At 51.1% G+C, this 18,740-nt stretch overlaps 6 protein-coding genes across 6 annotated transcripts; 2 read left to right on the forward strand and 4 right to left on the reverse strand.

Moving 5' to 3' along the window:
* Window positions 1–93: 93 nt before the first annotated feature.
* LOC311202362 (feather keratin 4-like) lies at window positions 94–486 on the reverse strand (the record flags this gene model as incomplete). Its single annotated transcript, XM_084276955.1, has 1 exon — window positions 94–486. One exon carries the CDS (start codon window positions 484–486, stop codon window positions 94–96), a length of 393 nt encoding a protein of 130 aa, XP_084133081.1.
* Window positions 487–5,244: 4,758 nt separating this feature from the next.
* Window positions 5,245–5,637, reverse strand: LOC311202051 (feather keratin 4-like; the record flags this gene model as incomplete). The annotated part of the gene is made up of 1 exon (XM_084276577.1): window positions 5,245–5,637. One exon carries the CDS (start codon window positions 5,635–5,637, stop codon window positions 5,245–5,247), a length of 393 nt encoding a protein of 130 aa, XP_084132703.1.
* A 1,542-nt stretch (window positions 5,638–7,179) lies between these two features.
* On the forward strand, window positions 7,180–7,569 carry LOC311202364 (feather keratin 4-like; the record flags this gene model as incomplete). The annotated part of the gene is made up of 1 exon (XM_084276957.1): window positions 7,180–7,569. The coding sequence occupies one exon, from the start codon at window positions 7,180–7,182 to the stop codon at window positions 7,567–7,569; it is 390 nt and encodes a 129-aa protein (XP_084133083.1).
* Window positions 7,570–9,083: 1,514 nt separating this feature from the next.
* On the reverse strand, window positions 9,084–9,473 carry LOC311202365 (feather keratin 4-like; the record flags this gene model as incomplete). Its single annotated transcript, XM_084276958.1, has 1 exon — window positions 9,084–9,473. One exon carries the CDS (start codon window positions 9,471–9,473, stop codon window positions 9,084–9,086), a length of 390 nt encoding a protein of 129 aa, XP_084133084.1.
* Window positions 9,474–11,014: 1,541 nt separating this feature from the next.
* On the forward strand, window positions 11,015–11,407 carry LOC311202363 (feather keratin 4-like; the record flags this gene model as incomplete). The annotated part of the gene is made up of 1 exon (XM_084276956.1): window positions 11,015–11,407. The coding sequence occupies one exon, from the start codon at window positions 11,015–11,017 to the stop codon at window positions 11,405–11,407; it is 393 nt and encodes a 130-aa protein (XP_084133082.1).
* A 3,309-nt stretch (window positions 11,408–14,716) lies between these two features.
* On the reverse strand, window positions 14,717–15,247 carry LOC311202346 (scale keratin-like; the record flags this gene model as incomplete). The annotated part of the gene is made up of 1 exon (XM_084276939.1): window positions 14,717–15,247. One exon carries the CDS (start codon window positions 15,245–15,247, stop codon window positions 14,717–14,719), a length of 531 nt encoding a protein of 176 aa, XP_084133065.1.
* Window positions 15,248–18,740: the final 3,493 nt, after the last annotated feature.

Below are 18,740 nucleotides of genomic sequence, written 5' to 3' on the forward strand. Positions count from 1 at the left end.
GGGTTCCAGATGCCTCTTTGGTGCAGCATTTGGCATGAACAGCTTCTTCAAAGATTCTCCGTTACTGAACGAATGGAAGCTCTGGGTCTGGGTCTAGCAGGGCCCACAGGTGTCCCAGAGCTTCTTGCTGTAGCGGGGAAAGACGTACGGGCTGCAGGCCGGAGAGGAGGAGGCCAGAGAAGAGTAGGCGGGAGAGAAGGGTCTGCCAAAGGTGCAGAGGCCCCCAGAGCCCTGGGTGGCCCCAGCGCCATAGAGGCCCCCCAGCCCCAGGGAGCCCCCAAAGGCGGGTGCTCCGGAGGAGCCCACCACAGATTGCTGTGGGAAGGAGCTGAGGATGGGGCCGGGGAAGGTGACGACCACGGGGGGTGGCTGGATCAGGGCCGACGAGTCGGGGCACTGCCGCGCGCACAGCTCGTTGCAGCTCTCAGCGATGGGCTGGGGGACGGCGACGCTGGTTTTTGGTGGGCACAGGTCGTAGCAAGACATCTTGCAGGGTGGAGATTGTTTTGCAACGAAGGGAGATGGAAAATGCTGCAGAAAAGTAGATGGTTTGAGGTTTAAAGGAAGAGAAGGTTTGAATTTCATGATGCTGATCTGGGTGAAATGACTATGTTATGCTACCCTGTGCGAATGGTTTATGTGCAGCCTTGATGAACTTGATTACAACTACCTGAGAGCCTAGATCCAAAGTTCCTGTCTCTTTAAAGGCCTCCTCAGGAACTACCAGCCTCTGCAGATGGATCTTTTACCTGGTTTCACATGGACACGTCTCACACTTCTTGCAAACACACACTCTGAACACTAACCAAGAACCTCAGTCTCTTCTACCTCTGAGTTACCCACAGTGAGGAAACAGACTCAAGTTCACTATGGTTTTGCTTCAAATAGGAAGGGTTTTTTATATCTCCTATGACACTACTGAACATAGCTGAGACAGTGCCTATATAATACATTTATCTTAAATTTTACATTTTATTAAAATAATTGCCCCTAGTAACAGTATTTTCCTCTATGGTTTTTAAGCTTTTAATTGGCTTATAACACTCAAATCCTTTTTTCATGAGTTTCTACACTCACAGCCAGTCTCCCAAATCCCATATTCAACAGTGCTTCCACTAAGAGTATTTACAGACAGGAAGGATCTAATGCTGCCTAAAAATCTGAGCATACCTATAGCAGTCTCCTACAGCTACTCTGAAATGGGTTCAGATGAAGTAAATAGAAAGAAATAATAATAAAAACCATCATACTCACAAAGCTCAGTGAGGTGAATACACCAAATGAAGTGTCTAGATGGCACTGGATGTCCAGGGCTGGAGCTTATATAGAGTTTCTCTGCATTCCTATGGGATTTGAATTTTGCTTGGTCTTGGGGGATTCATTTGGCTGCCTAACAGACTGAGTGATTAAAGTTCTTTCTTTATCATGGTTCTAATTTAATTGACATTCTTACATCTTGTGATGTCCATGTTACACCATCATGATTTCTTTAATCTTGGGTCTTAATGGGCTAGTGTAATTCCTGGTATCATTATAGTGACCTCACTGGAATTACCACGTGCATTAAGCTGACTCCACATGTTACTTCTCCCTTTACAACGTTGTCAGAAGCTTGTCTGCTCAGAGATTTTGCAAGACTCATCTTTGGCTGACATGGACATTTTTCCTTAACAGTCCTTTAAATTTATCTGGCACAGTAAATGTAGGCAGAGTGCAGCTTGTCCTAGCGCTACCCAGGAATTTGTCTTTTCCATCCCTAAATAGACCTCATGGACCTAAAGATGGATTTCAAATGGTCATGAATATCAGCTGAAATCATATCATCCACATGACAATTCCCCAACAGATTTCCATTGAGAAGAGCAGCAACTCATTCCTACATATCAATCATTTTGTTTAATTAGGCATTTAAGAGTTAATTGTAATTCAGCTTCAAAGGGGCCCATGGTTCTGCTGACAGTGATTTGAGCTAGGAAATCAAAGAAATCATGACCCAGGAATGTATGAAGTATTCCCCCTGCCATGAATCACCAAAACAGGTACAATTTTGAGGACAAATCAAAGCAGCAGATAAAGGGGTTTTTTTTTAAGGTGTTGTGGGGATTAACTCTTATCAAGTATGTCCTGAAGCTTCTTGAGAAAAAAGTGCTTTGTGATGATTTCACAAACACTCCTTAGTTGGTATTCAACCCAGCTGATGTCTGGGGTTGTGTTAATGCACGAAAACCTGTGAGTGATTTGGACGCTTCAGTGTTACACAATCCCATTCGCTTTAATGCACAAGGAAACGAGGTGGTGCTCCCCATTCCTTTAATTAGAACATGATTTGTACCATTGGAAGTCATGGGTCAGTGTTAATGTGGCTCTTCTTTCATTAAAAAGTTTCCTTTCAGCCTTCTTGATCAAATCCTCTTGTAGTATAAGATGTCACATCAGCTGTACAGCAGGTGTAAATAGACCATTATTTCACAGAATCACTGGGTTGGAAAAGCCCTTTAAGATCATCGAGTCCAACCGTTCCCATCCTGTGCTGAACCAGCTCCCTGAGCACCTCATCTCCCCTCTGTTAAACACCCCCAGGGAAGGGGACTCAGCCCCTCCCTGGGCAGCCTGTGCCACAGCCCCACAACTCTGCCAGGGAAGAACTTTCCCCTCCCATCTGCTCTGACCCTGCCCTGGGGCAGCTTGAGCCCATTGCCCCTTGTCCCATCTCCTGTCCCCTGGCTGGAGAGACCATCGCCCACCTCTCTGCACCCTCCTGGCAGGGCAGGGGAGGTGGGGAGAAGGTCTCCCCTCAGCCTCCTCTTCTCCAGGCTCAACACCCTCAGCTCCCTCAGCTGCTCCTCAGAGGATTTGCCCTCCAGCCCCTTCCCCAGCCTGGTTGCCCTTCTCTGCACTCGCTCCAGGACCTCAATGTCCTTCTGATGTTGAAGACCCCAGAACTGGACTCAGCACTCGAGGTACAGCCTCCCCAGTGCCCAGTCCAGGGGCACAATCCCCTCCCCAGCCCTACTGGCCACCCTATTTCTGACACAAGCCAGGATGCCCTTGGCTTTCCTGGCCCCTGGGCACACTGCTGGCTCCTGTTCATCCTGCAGCCATCCAACACCCCCAGGTCCTTCTCTCCTGACAGCTCTCCAGCCAGTCTCCCCCAGCCTGGAGCTGCCTGGGGTGGTTGTGTCCCACGTGCAGCACTCTGCACTTGGCCCTGTTCAACCTCATCTGAGAAGCTCCCCCAAAGCTCAAAAACCTGCTCTTAATTCCTGCAGTGCCTAAAGCTGAATATTTCTGTTTGTGATACAGCTTCACTTTGATATTTTCCTTTTCAGGTGATGAAGGATTAGAATTGCCTTTAGATTTCTGTGTTTGGGGTGGGTTTTTTTTCTTGTTGTGGTTTGGGAGGAGCTGTGGCTGGGGAGTGGAAAGAACAGCCCTCTAAAGTGACTGTTTCCCCAATGAAATCTGCCCTGCATTTACTGCAGGGGAAGACTAAAAACACTCTCCAGGCATAGAAAGTGAATGAAATCTCCCAGCTAGGGGGGGTGTGTGTGTGGGGGGTGACTTCCTTCTTCCTTGCCTAGATTTCCATATTACCACCAAGTCTGCATGTCAGAGCAGGTTGAGCAGCTCCTTGCTCTGCCTCAGGACAACAAACCCAGTCCACATCAAAGCCCTCTATTTCCCCTCTCCACTTGGTAGCAATACTTTGTATTTAACGCCATTGTGATTTTAAATGCTCTCTGAATTACAAAATGGCTTTTTTTGGGGGGGGGAGGAGGGGGTTCCCGTGGGAAAAAAAAGGTGCTTATTGAGATTTTACTCAAGCAATTCGGGAACAAAGGATATCAAAGAGCTTCAGAAACACCGACCAATGATTCATTCACACTGTTTTGTTGTTATAAGGTGGTTTGCCTGTTCCACTGGTGATTAATCACATCAGACTAAACAAGGAGGCTCTGTCATATCACCCCCCTAATCAGATTGTGGTTCATAGCTGCTGGGGTTGGCCAACTCTGTCCCTGCCTGACTTTCCCTTCTGTGTCATCCAGGCTAATCCTCCTTTCACAGACTGTCTACAGATATTTTCAGCATAAGGAGTGTGATAAAACCTTCCTGTTCTTTCCAGCATCTCTCTGGAACTTTAAGCAACCAGAGAGGGTGAAATTGGATCTTAAAGTCAGGAGATTAAGAGAGATGGAAGGTGATATTTTAAAAACTAAACATAATTCCTGCATTTTAAATGAGGCAATAGTATTTCACAGGTGTGGAGATCTATTAATGCCTTAAAAGTACCTCTTAAAACAGGGAGTGTGACAAAATTTATTGCAGGAGAGAATTTGGAACGTATTTTCATGGAAAGGAAAGAAAATGAAGGCTTTCTACCATAATAGCAAAAGCATCAACCTGGGAAAATTCATGATGTATTTTAAAATATGTTGAGAATCATGTGCTAGTGAATATCACCTACAGAGAAGTTAAAAGAAAAAGAAAACTTAGAGGAATAAGGCACAGGAGATTACTTTTAAAGAAAAAGAAAATATAGACAGGATGAAATCAACTATTTTAATCTTTAACTTTGTTGCTCTCCCCACTAAATGTATACTGAATTGGTCAGGAATGAAAAATAGAATTCAAAAAACCCCAATAGTACAAAATATAAAGAGAGAATGTAGCGCATATTTGGGGGTTGGACCCAAAGATCTCTGGAAGTCCCCTCCAACCCCTGTGATTCTGTGATTTGGAAGGAAACTGAGAATATGGCCTATTGTAGCAGAGCAGAACTTTGTCTGTATGAGGAACTGGTGTAGTCAGGTGAATGCCCAACTATATTTAGAATAAAGAGAGATTTAAAAAAACTAAAAAATTGATGCATAAATGATTTATTGGGAAAAACAAGGTGAAAGAATCCGGCAGAGCACAACAAACAAAATTTAAGAATACATGTGAAAAGGAAAAGAGAAAATGAAGCAAAAACTAAATCACTTAAAATTCTCCAGATTCAACTTAATAAAACCTAAGTAAATAAAATACTAACAAGAAAATTATACTGAAATAAAGATAAGTAGAAGAGTGAAAGAGCCCTGGAGATGTATGATACAAAGGATATACAAAGCAAAACATTAAGGAAGAGATTGATGAAACACAAAGCTCTTTGTACAAATTAGTGAGAGAAGTGACATTTGGGATGAGCAGCTTCTTCATAGATTCTCCATCACTGAACGAATGGAAACTCTGGGTCTGGGTCTAGCAGGAGCCACAGGTGTCCCAGAGCTTCTTGCTGTAGCGGGGAAAGACGTATGGGCTGCAGGCCGAAGAGGAGGAGGCCAGTGAGGAGTAGGCGGGAGAGAAGGGTCTGCCAAAGGTGCAGAGGCCCCCAGAGCCCTGGGTGGCCCCAGTGCCATAGAGGCCCCCCAGCCCCAGGGAGCCCCCAAAGGCGGGTGCTCCGGAGGAGCCCACCACAGATTGCTGGGGGAAGGAGCTGAGGATGGGGCCAGGGAAGGTGACGACCACGGGGGGTGGCTGGATCAGGGCCGACGAGTCGGGGCACTGCCGCGCGCACAGCTCGTTGCAGCTCTCAGCGATGGGCTGGGGGACGGCGACGCCGGTTTTTGGTGGGCACAGGTCGTAGCAAGACATCTTGGTGTGAGAGAGCTGAGCCTGAAACACAGAGTACCCGGGACTGGAGTCATGGGGCTGTAGGAGAACCCCCGGCTGGGCAGTGCCCTGTTCCTTTTCCCAGGCCTGGCCTGCAGCTGGAGGGGCCAGAGCCACCACCTTGGTCCCACTGCCTACCGCTCACCCTCTGCCCAGCCAGCCCCCACAGCACCCAGCTCTCCACACCCCTCGCCTTGCCCTCTCTGGGCACACAAGCCCTCCCCAAGAGCCTTCGCAGGGTCTGGCTCTGTGTGTCTGGAGCTCAGGTCCCCTGGGCCCTCCCAGCCTGCTGCCAGCACGCCCACTGCCCGCAGAGCTCTCCAGGCCACAGGAGCTCTCAGGCCCAGCCCTGTCAGAGGAGGCCGGGACCCTCAGCCACACACCTACCCTTTACCTGAGCAGAGCAGAGCAGAGCAGAGCAGAGGGAGGCAGGAGCTGCGGATGCCAGCACTCACCCAGGGCTCTGCTTTTATGCTGGGCTGGCCAGTGTGGGGAGGAGCTGGCCACACTGGGGGCACGTGGCCCGTGGTGGCCAAAGCCCGGCCTCCTCCCACCCTGGCATGGGGCTGTTTTGCTGACGCCGATTCCTCCCCAGCCCCAGCCCGCTCTATCAGCCCCTGCAATTACCCGGCTCGGACGCCTGCCAGCTGACACCAAATGGGCCAGTTGAGCCCCACTGACTTTTCATTATCTGGCTGCGTAAGAGGTTGAGCAGCGTGACACAGGCTGACTGTAAGTGCCCTGTGTGCCGCGGCTCTTCCCTGAGGGCTGGGGCTCAGGGTGGCCCCATGCCTTCCTTGCAGACCAACAGGCACAACCAGGGTCCTGGCACAGGGTCCAAGAAAGCTGCCTAGCAAAAGCTTCCCGCATGCCAGCGCCAGCATGACTTATGCCGTGTGGCTATTATCTGCAGAGGTGTGAGGTGACGAAATGCCAAATCAAAGGCACTCCTCACAGGCCCTGCCTGCTCAGCACCAGGAATCACTCTCCAGCCCAGCACAACCGGCCTCCAGGCACCAGCAGGCATCGGCCATTGATGTTCACAAGTCAGGGGGAGAAAGACGCCTCGTGCTCTTCCCCCAGCTACAGGACAAAGGGAGCACTGAGCCCACCTGGACTCCTTCCAGCCAGTACACAGCCCCAGCAGGCACAGCTTGCTGCCATTGAGCCCACCAAGCAGAAAGGGGATGAAAGGCTGGCAAGTGGCACGTGCTGGTCTGGCCCAGGGATGCTGACGCAGGGAGGGGCAGGAGCAGGGCAGCCTTGTCATCAGAGTGGGCAGGTGGGAGTGCCGGCTCTGCACATTGGCCCAGCTGGTGCTGAGCAATGGCAGGGCCACTATAAAAGCTCTGCCCACTTCAGGGTCTCCCTATCACTGCTCTGGCTGCCTTCTCCTCAGAGAACAGGGTAAGTCTGCGAGCGCTTCTCCTGCTGGACCTCTGCTGCGGCTCTGGTCCCTGCTCCTTGGGCTGCTGTCCTACAATCTCTTTCCTCTTGCAGAGCACCAACCCATCCCGCACCAAGATGTCTTGCTACGACCTGTGCCCACCGAAAACCGGCGTCGCCGTCCCCCAGCCCATCGCTGAGAGCTGCAACGAGCTGTGCGCGCGGCAGTGCCCCGACTCGTCGGCCCTGATCCAGCCACCCCCCGTGGTCGTCACCTTCCCCGGCCCCATCCTCAGCTCCTTCCCACAGCAATCTGTGGTGGGCTCCTCCGGAGCACCCGCCTTTGGGGGCTCCCTGGGGCTGGGGGGCCTCTATGGCGCTGGGGCCACCCAGGGCTCTGGGGGCCTCTGCACCTTTGGCAGACCCTTCTCTCCCGCCTATTCTTTGGCCTCCTCCTCTCCAGCCTGCAGCCCGTACGTCTTGCCCCGCTACAGCAAGAAGCTCTGGGACACCTGTGGGCCCTGCTAGACCCAGACCCAGAGTTTCCACTTGTTCAGTAACGGAGAATCTTTGAAGAAGCTGCTCATCCCAAATGCTGCCCCAAAGAGGCATCTGGAACCCAGCTCTGGAGAAGATCTGGCTTCATTGGGAGGGCTGGCAAGCAGCCTTGCTGGGTCTTGCCCACCATCTCTCTGACAATCTCTCCTGCTCCTCTGGGCACAATAAAGCTTTCCTGCATCCAAGTCATGTCTCCCTCTCTCCTTTTCCCAACTTGGGCAGATGCCCCCTGATGTGTGGGAGGGGAAATGTGGTCCTGAGATGCCCAGGGGAGGTGATGGGGATCTCCTTCGGATAGGGAGTGTGCAGGCAGCAGCCAGGGGGAGAGGGAGCATTTTGGTGGGCCTTGCATGAGCGGGCCAAGGGTCAAGACTAGGACAGGCACTTGCACTGCTCCTTTGCCTGGCCTTCTTGGACCAGGAGTGGGACAAAGTCCCACAGCTCCACAAAAGCATGGCAGAATCTGGGGGCATCTGTACAGAGGAGGGAGGACAAGAGACAGGTTTCAAGCTTATGCTTGGGAAATGGCCATTGCTTGCTGGTGAGCAGCTAGTCAGGAAGGGCTGCACCCATGCTGGGGGACAGCACTGTGAGCATAAGTAGCAACAGGCTTTGCTGCAAATGGGAAAGCCTTGACCTGCTTTGCATGTAGAGGGAGAGGATCCTCAGCCTCTGGTCAGCCCTGGCGCTGCCACCCCTGCGGTGCTGTGTCCAGTGCTGGGCTCCCCAGCACAGGAGGGATGTGCAGCTACTGCAGACAGTCCTGCAAAGGGCCAGGCATACCATGGAGGAACAGGTATCCTTTCTGAGAAGACCCTCTGAGAGCTGGGTCTGGTCCTCCTGGCCCCAAGGAAGCTCAGGATGTCACTTCAATTTCCACACATATTTCTGAAAGGAAGGCATCAAGAAGATGGAGACAGGTTCTTCTCAGAGATGCCCAGTAACAGCACAAGAAGCCACGGGCACAAACTGAAACTCCAGGGCACCTGGAGTCCAGATTTGGGACCTTGTGTGGCCAGAGCTGCCAGGGCTGGGGCTCTTCCCATGGGCAGTTCAGCCTGGCTTTGCTTTGGCTGTGACACTGCCCAGGTCCAGTTGGGCTGGGGTGGGTGTATAAGTGCAGGGTCAGGGAGCCCCTGTGTCTCCCAAGGAGTCTCAAAGGAAAACCAGAAAGGCAGATGTTGGATGCAGGATTGTTTTATTGCAAGGGCCTGAAAGGCCCAACAGGAAAAAAGAGACACATGGCAGAGGCAGGCAGGTTGTCCCTTGGGTTTCAAGAGAGCTCTTTCTTCAGGCTTCTCCCAGGAGGTGGCTGCTGCAGGGAGAAGCAAGTGTCCCGTGGGACGATAGTGCAGTCGTGCATCTGGGTGCAGGAAGGAGCAAAAAGGAGGAGAGGTGGTGTGATGAGAGGGGAAGGACGGAGGAAAGGAGAGGAGGAGTGAGGTTGACAGGCATTGGATGCGCTGGGGGCATTGGGTCTGGGTCTAGCAGGGCCCACAGGTGTCCCAGAGCTTCTTGCTGTAGCGGGGCAAGACGTACGGGCTGCAGGCTGGAGAGGAGGAGGCCAAAGAATAGGCGGGAGAGAAGGGTCTGCCAAAGGTGCAGAGGCCCCCAGAGCCCTGGGTGGCCCCAGCGCCGTAGAGGCCCCCCAGCCCCAGGGAGCCCCCAAAGGCGGGTGCTCCGGAGGAGCCCACCACAGATTGCTGGGGGAAGGAGCTGAGGATGGGGCCGGGGAAGGTGACGACCACGGGGGGTGGCTGGATCAGGGCCGACGAGTCGGGGCACTGCCGCGCGCACAGCTCGTTGCAGCTCTCAGCGATGGGCTGGGGGACAGCGACGCCGGTTTTTGGTGGGCACAGGTCGTAGCAAGACATCTTGGTGCGGGATGGGTTGGTGCTCTGCAAGAGGACAGAGATTGTAGGACAGTAGCCCAAGGAGCAGGGACCAGAGCCGCAGCAGAGGTCCAGCAGGAGAAGAGCTCGCAGACTTACCCTGTTCTCTGAGGAGAAGGCAGCCAGAGCAGTGATAGGGAGACCCTGAAGTGGGCAGAGCTTTTATAGTGGCCCTGCCACTGCTCAGCACCAGCTGGGCCAATGTGCAGAGGCGGCACTCCCACCTGCCCACTCTGATGACAAGGCTGCCCTGCTCCTGCCCCTCCCTGCGTCAGCATCCCTGGGCCAGACCAGCACGTGCCACTTGCCAGCCTTTCATCCCCTTTCTGCTTGGTGGGCTCAATGGCAGCAAGCTGTGCCTGCTGGGGCTGAGTACTGGCTGGAAGGAGCCCAGGTGGGCTCGGTGCTCCCTTTGTCCTGTAGCTGGGGGAAGATCACGAGGGGTCTTACTCCCCCTGACTTGTGAACATCAATGGTCGATGCCTGCTGGTGCCTGGAGGCTGGTTGTGCTGGGTTGGAGAGTGATTCCTGGTGCTGAGCAGGCAGGGCCTGCGAGGAGTGCCTTTGATTTGGCATTTCGTCACCTCACACCTCTGCAGATAATAGCCACACGGCATAAGTCATGCTGGCGCTGGCATGCAGGAAGCTTTTGCTAGGCAGCTTTCTTGGACCCTGTGCCAGGACCCTGGTTGTGCCTGTTGGTCTGCAAGGAAGGCATGGGGCCACCCCGAGCCCCAGCCCTCGGGGAAGAGCTGCGGCACACAAGGCACTTACAGTCAGCCTGTGTCACGCTGCTCAACCTCTTACGCAGCCAGATAATGAAAAGTCAGCGGGGCTCAACTGGCCCATTTGGTGTCAGCTGGCAGGCGTCCGAGCCGGGTAATTGCAGGGGCTGATAGAGCGGGCTGGGGCTGGGGAGGAATCGGCATCAGCAAAACAGCCCCATGCCAGGGCGGGAGGAGGCCGGGCTTTGGCCACCATGGGCCATGTGCCCCCAGCGTGGCCAGCTCCTCCCCACGCTGGCCAGCCCAGCATAAAAGCAGAGCCCTGGGTGAGTGCTGGCATCCGCAGCTCCTGCCTCCCTCTGCTCTGCTCTGCTCTGCTCTGCTCAGGTAAAGGGTAGGTGTGTGGCTGAGGGTCCCGGCCTCCTCTGACAGGGCTGGGCCTGAGAGCTCCTGTGGCCTGGAGAGCTCTGCGGGCAGCAGGCGTGCTGTCAGCAGGCTGGGAGGGCCCAGGGGACCTGAGCTCTGGACACACAGAACCAGACTCTGCGAAGGCTCTTGGGGAGGGCTTGTGTGCCCAGAGAGGGCAAGGCGAGGGGTGTGGAGAGCTGGGTGCTGTGAGGGCTGGCTGGGCAGAGGGCGAGCGGTAGGCAGTGGGACCGAGGTGGTGGCTCTGGCCCGTCTAGCTGCAGGCCAGGCCTGGGACAGGAACAGGGCACTGCTCATCCGGGGGATCTCCTGCAGCCCCATGACTCCAGTCCCAGGTACTCTGTGTTTCAGGCTCAGCTCTCTCACACCAAGATGTCTTGCTACGAGCTGTGCCCACCAAAAACCGGCGTCGCCGTCCCCCAGCCCATCGCTGAGAGCTGCAACGAGCTGTGCGCGCGGCAGTGCCCCGACTCGTCGGCCCTGATCCAGCCACCCCCCGTGGTCGTCACCTTCCCCGGCCCCATCCTCAGCTCCTTCCCCCAGCAATCTGTGGTGGGCTCCTCCGGAGCACCCGCCTTTGGGGGCTCCCTGGGGCTGGGGGGCCTCTATGGCGCTGGGGCCACCCAGGGCTCTGGGGGCCTCTGCACCTTTGGCAGACCCTTCTCTCCCGCCTACTCTTCTCTGGCCTCCTCCTCTGCGGCCTGCAGCCCGTACGTCTTTCCCCGCTACAGCAAGAAGCTCTGGGACACCTGTGGCTCCTGCTAGATCCAGACCCAAAGCCCCAGCTGCTGCCTCCAGCCCAAGCACCATTGTTACCACCACCCATGCAGGCCTGAGCTGGTGGGCATGGGGCACTGAGGAGCACTGAGCCGCTCAGCCCCAGACAGCACCTGGCTTCCTCATGGATGGGGCAGGAGATGGCAGCTGAGGGTTCTATTGGGCTGAAGGGACAAGGCCTGGGCTCCTTGAATACCATACCTAAAGGTCATTTGGAACCATGCTGTGGAGAAGATCACTCTTTGTCCCCAACAGCTGGCAACCAGCCTCTCTGGGTCTTGCCCACCATCTCTCTGACAATCTCTCCTGCCCCTCTGGGCACAATAAAGCTTTCCTGCATCCAAGTCATGTCTCCCTCTCTCTTTTGGTGCAGTATCCTGGGCTGGGTAGTTGTGGGAGGCAAGAACTTTGTTCTTTCCATATTTCAGCTGGACTTATAATCTCTTTTTTTGATATGTAGGAGACAAGAAGTTTCTGGTTTCTCCTCTATGTGCAATTATTATTCCAGTCCTGTCCAGAAAATCTTTTTTTTCATAGTTTTGAGGGTAATGATTGTACATGTGCTGTGTGGCATGAATTGGAATGAGGAGATTTGACTAGAGATGCCTTTAGAGCAGGTGTGTGTATATTTAAATATCTTTAAGCCATAATACTAACATATTAACACGTGTGGTCTTTGGTATTGGTTATGGTCTTCCAGAAGAACACATGATGCTGCCTTCTTACTATCCCAAACTGGGTACTCCTACAATTCTGTTACTATATCACATCTGGGGATTTTGTCACTACCTCAATGTCTGAAGAAAACAAAAATCATCTTCTCTTATTTTTACTCAAGATGAGGCACTCCACAGTGTTGTTTTACCCCTTACTTTGGAAGATGTGATTCATTTAAGATCAGGGACATCCACAATCCTTGGACTCACTCTCTTTTGGGAATTGGTAACATATTGGCAGTACAAGGGACATTGGCTGGGTTCATAGGATCATAGACTGGTCTGGGTTGGGAGGGACCCCAAGGATCATAGAGTTCCAACCCCCCTGCCACAGGCAGGGCCACCAAACTCCAGGCCTGGATCTACACAAGGTTGCCCAAGGCATTAGACAGTGACAGAAGTGGTATCTCCATGTACCATTTCACAATCAGACATGAGCTCACCCTGAACAGGCATCCAGATCAAATAGAAGCCACGTAATCCTGTTAGCTGGGTGTTAATAAGTCTCCATGTTAATAATCTTGTTATCTTGGGCAAGGTGCTTACTGTCTGACACAACATGCATTTAATTGGGTGCTGGCTGGTACCTGGCTGACTCTGCTTCATTGAGAGAATCAGTGGCAAAGCTGGCAGGCAGAATTCAGGTGTTCAGCTGTGATCAGGTATGATTTCCACCACTTAAATGCTCTGCATGAGAATAAGGTTCCTGGGATCAAGCAGGAGAGAAGAGAGAGGAAATCAGGCATCTTTGGTTTGTAATGCTGTGCTAGGAACTGCCCTGGGTTGAATCAGCTGGGAGGAGAGAGGACTTTGTTCAGCACAAGAGGTACCTGAGCCAAGAAGACGCAGGGCAGGTGTGGCACAAACCAGGAGGTTGCTTACTGAGCTCCTGGGAATTCATGGTAGCAGTGTTCTTGCCTCAAGCCATGTGGGAATGGGGAGCAGCAGCAGGGACAGAGCAGAAGGGACAGTTTCCTTGTGCCCCAGGCTCTCACTGGCAGTGTCCCTGCAAGCTCCAGTCCCTTCCCTGCCCTTTCCCCAAAAGCCCAGAACCATGAGGGAGTGCAGTGTTGGCAAAGGGAGGAGGAAGAGGGGAGAGGAGGAGAGAAGCAGCTTTCAGTGAAGGGCTCATTTCACTCAAAATATTCTCTGTAAGAATGTGTTAATAAGTAAAAATAAAACAGTCTGTTCCTCAAACAGAAGCAAGATTCCTGAGCACAAGAGACCCATTTTCATTCCAGGTCTTTTCTAGTTACAGCACACAGCTGCTAAATTTGGGGGGAAGCAGGGGAATGGGGGCCAGACGTGGACACAACACAACAGAGAGGAGGGCATTGACATTACCTCTTGAAATCAGACTTGCTATTTCTTGACAATAGCAGAGGGTTGAGATCAAGAAATTGTACAGTCCCTCATGGACCACACATGTCACAGTGAGAGTGAGGGAGCCCTGGGACAGGCTGCCAGGGGGGTGTGGAGTCTCCTTCTCTGGAGATATTCCAGACCTGTCTGGATGCTGACCTGTCCTAGGGACCCTGCTTTAGCAGGGGGTTGGACCCCATGAGCTCTGGAGGTCCCTTCCAGCCCCTACAGCTCTGTGATTCTGTGACCTTTGCTTTGAGATTCTCAGAAATCTGTAGGTAAAAACTCTGCCCTGCATTAGTTCATCCTCTTTTTACTCCAGCCCGCTGACAGACTCAGCCACAACTTCCCCTGAGGCAACTGTTATCACAGCAGTAATTAAGAAAAAAATTAGAAGAGGTAGTGCTTGCTCTTTGCTCATCAGATACTACCTTAACAATTGTCTCCTATTGTTTACCTTCCTCCTATTCTCTTCAGAATGTGCTTTGACAGAACTTCAGGCCACACTTTTCTACCTTGCCATTGAAGGCAGCTTGGCAATTTCTAGTAGATCATGTAGGAAGGTGTGGAATTAAAAGGAAGTCCAGCACTGAATTAACTAGTCAAAACTGGACTAATCACTGGAAGTATGAAAGCTGGAATAAGTAGTAATGTAGGGGAGGGGAGGTTTTCAGCTCAGTACCAGTGAAAGACTGGGCAGAGGGATTTCTAAACAGCAGGGCTCAGGGTGGACCCATGGGAAGCTCAGCCTGGCTTTGCTTTGGCTGAGAGACTGCCCTGGCCCAGCTTGGAGTGGGGGGGATTGTGCAGGGTCAGGAAGCCCTGCAGCATCCAAGGAGTCTCAAAAGGAAAACCAGACAGGCAGGTGTTGGATGCAGGATTGTTTTATTGCAAGGGCCTGAAGGCCCAACAGGAAAGAAGACACACATGGCAGAGGCAGGCAGGTTGTCCCTTGGGTTTCAAGAGAGCTGTTCCTTCAGGCTTCTCCCAGGAGGTGGCTGCTGCAGGGAGAAGCAAGTGTCCCGTGGGACGACGGTGGAGTCGTGCATCTGGGCACGAGCAGGAGCAAGGAGGAGAAGATAAACATATGACAGAGAAAATGACAAGTGCAATTTATAGAGCTATTCTGACTCCACTGTATTAAGTGGAAGTCCTTGATGAGCTCAGCTGAGGGTCAAGACTGTATCATGCATTTGCCAGTCATTCCTCAGACAAGGATTTAGCAGGGTCCACAGCTGCCACGGCGAGACCTGCTGTAGCGGTAGGAGTAAGGGCTGCAAGAGCCAGAACTATAGGATCTACCATAGCCATACAGACCCCTGTAGCCCTGGGAGCCCCCATAGCCATACAGACCCCCACAGCTCAGGGAGGAGCCTCCATAACCTCCCAGACCCCCATAGCCCAGGGAGGAGCCACCATAACCTCCCAGACCCCCATAGCCCAGGGAGGAGCCACCATAACCTCCCAGACCCCCATAGCCCAGGGAGGAGCCACCATAACCTCCCAGACCCCCATAGCCCAGGGAGGAGGCCCCAAGGATGGGTGCTCCAGAGGATCCCACAACTGAATCCTGGGGGAAGCTGCTGAGGATGGGTCCGGGGAAGGTGACGACAACCGGGGGTGGCTGGATCACGGTGGTGGAGTCGGGGCACTGGCGGACACAGGGCTCATTGCAGCTGTTGGCAAGGGGCTGGGGGCGAATAACGCCGCAGGCGGAGGCGGAGGTGGAGCACAGGTCATAGCAAGACATCTTGCAGGGATGGAGGTCAATCTGCAAGAGATGACTTTTACAAAGTACAAGACATTATTTGCCTACATAAAAGTACTAGTGAGTTCACTGCCTTTCCCCAGAGAGGCATTTGAAGTTTACAGTGTCTATTAGAATATTGAAGCAGAACAGCAAAATTATATTGCTCAGCTGCTTTGGTGAGTCAGTGGATCAGCAAAGTGGACTCCAAAGATGGAGTGCATTGTTAGGCATGATTTCATGACTCTAACTCTTCATTCCCACTCATCTCCTTTGTGCTGAGCCTTGTGAGAACAAGGATTATAAGTCACTGTCTATTCAGATTTGCTCAGTAACTTGTTTGTTGAGACCATTACAAGGGCAAAGATCTTTGTCCCCAGTTTCCAAACATTGCATCAGGGCACCAAGGTATTTAGGTCTAGCTTAACACAGTGTTTTGTCTGGGCTTCAACCTCCCTTGAAAAAAGCTCACCCCAAATAACTTTTGCCTATTCAAATGAAAAACAGCATTTCACCTGTCAGCTCCATAAATACCTTCCATGAGCCCTCTTTGTCTAATTAAATAAATTTATTGCAGAGCATTTTCAGCAGCTCTCAGTTCCTCTCTGTATCCTGCTCTAAGCCAGTGCCTGAACTCTGGTAGCATTCATTCCCATTTACCTTGAATTAATATGAAAGCACTTTTAGTGATCTGTAATAAAAGGTTGGCTTCTAAGCCCAGTATTTCCTTGTGAACCATGAAGATTTAAACTTTTTCAACTACTTCCAGGTACCCAGATAAACAAACAGAGAAGAGGAATGCATATTGAACTAGGCACATCATTTCTTCAGCTGTTAAAAGTGAACTAAGAATTCATTTTTCTGACATACTGAGACTCTTTCTTTGCTTTGAATTTAAAACCCAACCCTGGACACGGAGAACAGCTGCCCAAGACACTTTAAATCATGTTTGTAAGTGTTTTGTCTTATCATAGAGTCATAGACTGGGCTGGGTTGGGAGGGACCCCAAGGGTCACAGAGCTTCAACCCCCCTGCCACAGGCAGGGCCACCAACCTCCAGGCCTGGAGCTACACAAGGTTGCCCAGGGCCCCAGCCAACCTGGCCTTGGACACCCCCAGGGACGGGGCACCCACCCCCTCTCTGGGCAGCCCCTTCCAGCCCCTCACCACTCTCTCTGGACAGAACTTCCCCCTAATCTCTCCTCTCCCCCTTCCCTCCTCCAGCTTCACTCCATCCCCCTTGTCCTGCCATTATCCACCCTTTAACAAGCTGATTCCCCTCCTGTTCCTCTGCTCCTTTCAGGGACTGGGAGGCTGCAGTGAGGTCCCCCCACAGCCTTCTCTTCTCCAGGCTGAACCAGCCCAGCTCCCTCAGCCTCTCTTTACCTTCACCTAAAATTTCACTCACTAGTTTTAAAAGGAAGACACCATCCTAGATCCAACTGCAGAGCAAAGAGCTATTCCAAGAGCTGTGAAGAACCGATTGACACTTACCCGATTCGGTGAGGAGAGCAAGAGAAGTGAAGAGGATGGAGGAACCCCGGGTGAGGAGAGCTTTTATACAGTTCAGACTGCCTGGGGGATGAGAGGCTGGTTTTATGAACGTGGAGCTAATTAGTTGACCCAGCACATTTTTTGTATTGATAGCTCCACAAAGTGATGAAATTGTTTCGCTTTCTGTTTGTGTTTATGACTTGATTTCAACGATGATGTAACGTAGCACGCACATTACATCACACAAGGTTCTTTCATCTAAGGGTGATGGGTGAAATTAGTGTATCTTTCATCCTAAAACATGATTCATGACATTAATATCATTTTTCTATTCTCTTTGGAGTTGCACCATGTAGTAAGCTGCTCATACACACATGTACTTCTTTCGGTGTCTTATGTGACAATGATGTGCAGAAATTCTTCAGAAATCTCCTGCTGTCTTTCTTCTGAAGTCCCTTGTATAAGTTTTCTCTCAAAGAAAGTCTGTCTTTAAATCCTTGGTAAGGGCGACAATATTTTTTTGTGTGCTTAGGTTTGAGATGTGATACAATTCATATTGAAATCCATGGAGGACTCCAAGTACTGAATCAAATTATATTGTGAAAATTTCTGAAGACAGTGACTGTCCAAAACAGCCTTCAGGTTTATCTGACCCTCAAATTACAGTTTAAAGCTGGATGTAGTTCTGAAAGGAGAGTTATTTATATTTTTAAGGCTCAGGATAGAAAACTCAAGCTAGTCAAAATGTACATTGAATTCATATCTAAATTTGGGATTTACTTAGATAGCTGTGTGCTTCTTTGGAAAATATGAAGGAGAACCCCCAATTTTAACCGTAGTAGAAGAAAAGCCTCTCTTTTTTGACTGGAAGAAGAGCTCTGAAGTGCTCAGCCACACTCTAATAGCATTAAACACTCAATGGAGCCATCCCAGAATGTGCAGTTCTTACTGGTATCCTACTTGTTCACCTTCTGCATGTATCTCTGTAGGGTCATTGAACAAGGTCCTTTTGGCTCTTTGACATTCTTGAAACCTCCTCCTTAAATAAAAGACCTTTCACAATATTAAAGATTTCTGCAGCCCATCTTCTTTCAACTGCATATCCAAAGAGTAAAAGCAATTCTTTATAGATAGAGGTGTCTAAAGTGCCATTGAAGTGACATCAAAAGCAGGCAGATTCCCAGTGAATAGCTGGAATCATAAGCTGTCAGGTAAAGGCAAAGTTTGAGCCACAAGTTTGAGAGGGTAGAATCATAGAATCCCTGACTGGGCTGGGTTGGAAGGGACCCCAAGGGTCACAGAGCTCCAACCCCTCTGCCACAGGCAGGGCCACCAACCTCCAGGCAGGGAGCTACTCAAGGTTGTTCAATGCCCCATCCAACCTGGCCTTGAACACCCCCAGGGACAGGGCAACACCTCCAGGGATGGGGTACATCTTACTGAAGTTTCCTTTCATTTCTAACTTGCTCCTTAGGAGTTCTTGATCTTGGTCTACAACTCACCAGCTAACCCCATCACACAGGTAACCCCATCACATTCATGGCATCTTTCAGTAGAGCACAATTATGAGATGGTAATCTGCCAGGAAACACAAATACTGACTTCTGCTGAGGTTTCTTTCTTTGCTTATAGCACTATTGTCATACTCTATCATTATCACGGTCATCATAATCATCAACATGGTTATCTTCAGACCACATATTATTTCTAAATGATGAGCTTTTCCAAATCTTGAGGACACGTATGGAAATTTCCTGTGCTACAACAGTGGAAAAAAACAATCTCAAAAGTTTTACAAGAACATTCCAAGGGATTTTCATATACATCATGAACACCCATTATAGTTTGCACATACTGTGTCATAATTGTATAAAAGTGTGCCTGGATGCATACACCCCACTATTAGGAGAGATTATCATAATAAAATAGGTAGGTTAAAGTCATTTGTGTCTTTCCCGTAATCAGTTCTTGGTTTATAACACTTGTTGAACCTTCCTTTCTT

Source organism: Gallinula chloropus (assembly GCF_964237585.1).
Source record: "Gallinula chloropus genome assembly, chromosome: 29".
NCBI lineage: Eukaryota > Metazoa > Chordata > Aves > Gruiformes > Rallidae > Gallinula > Gallinula chloropus.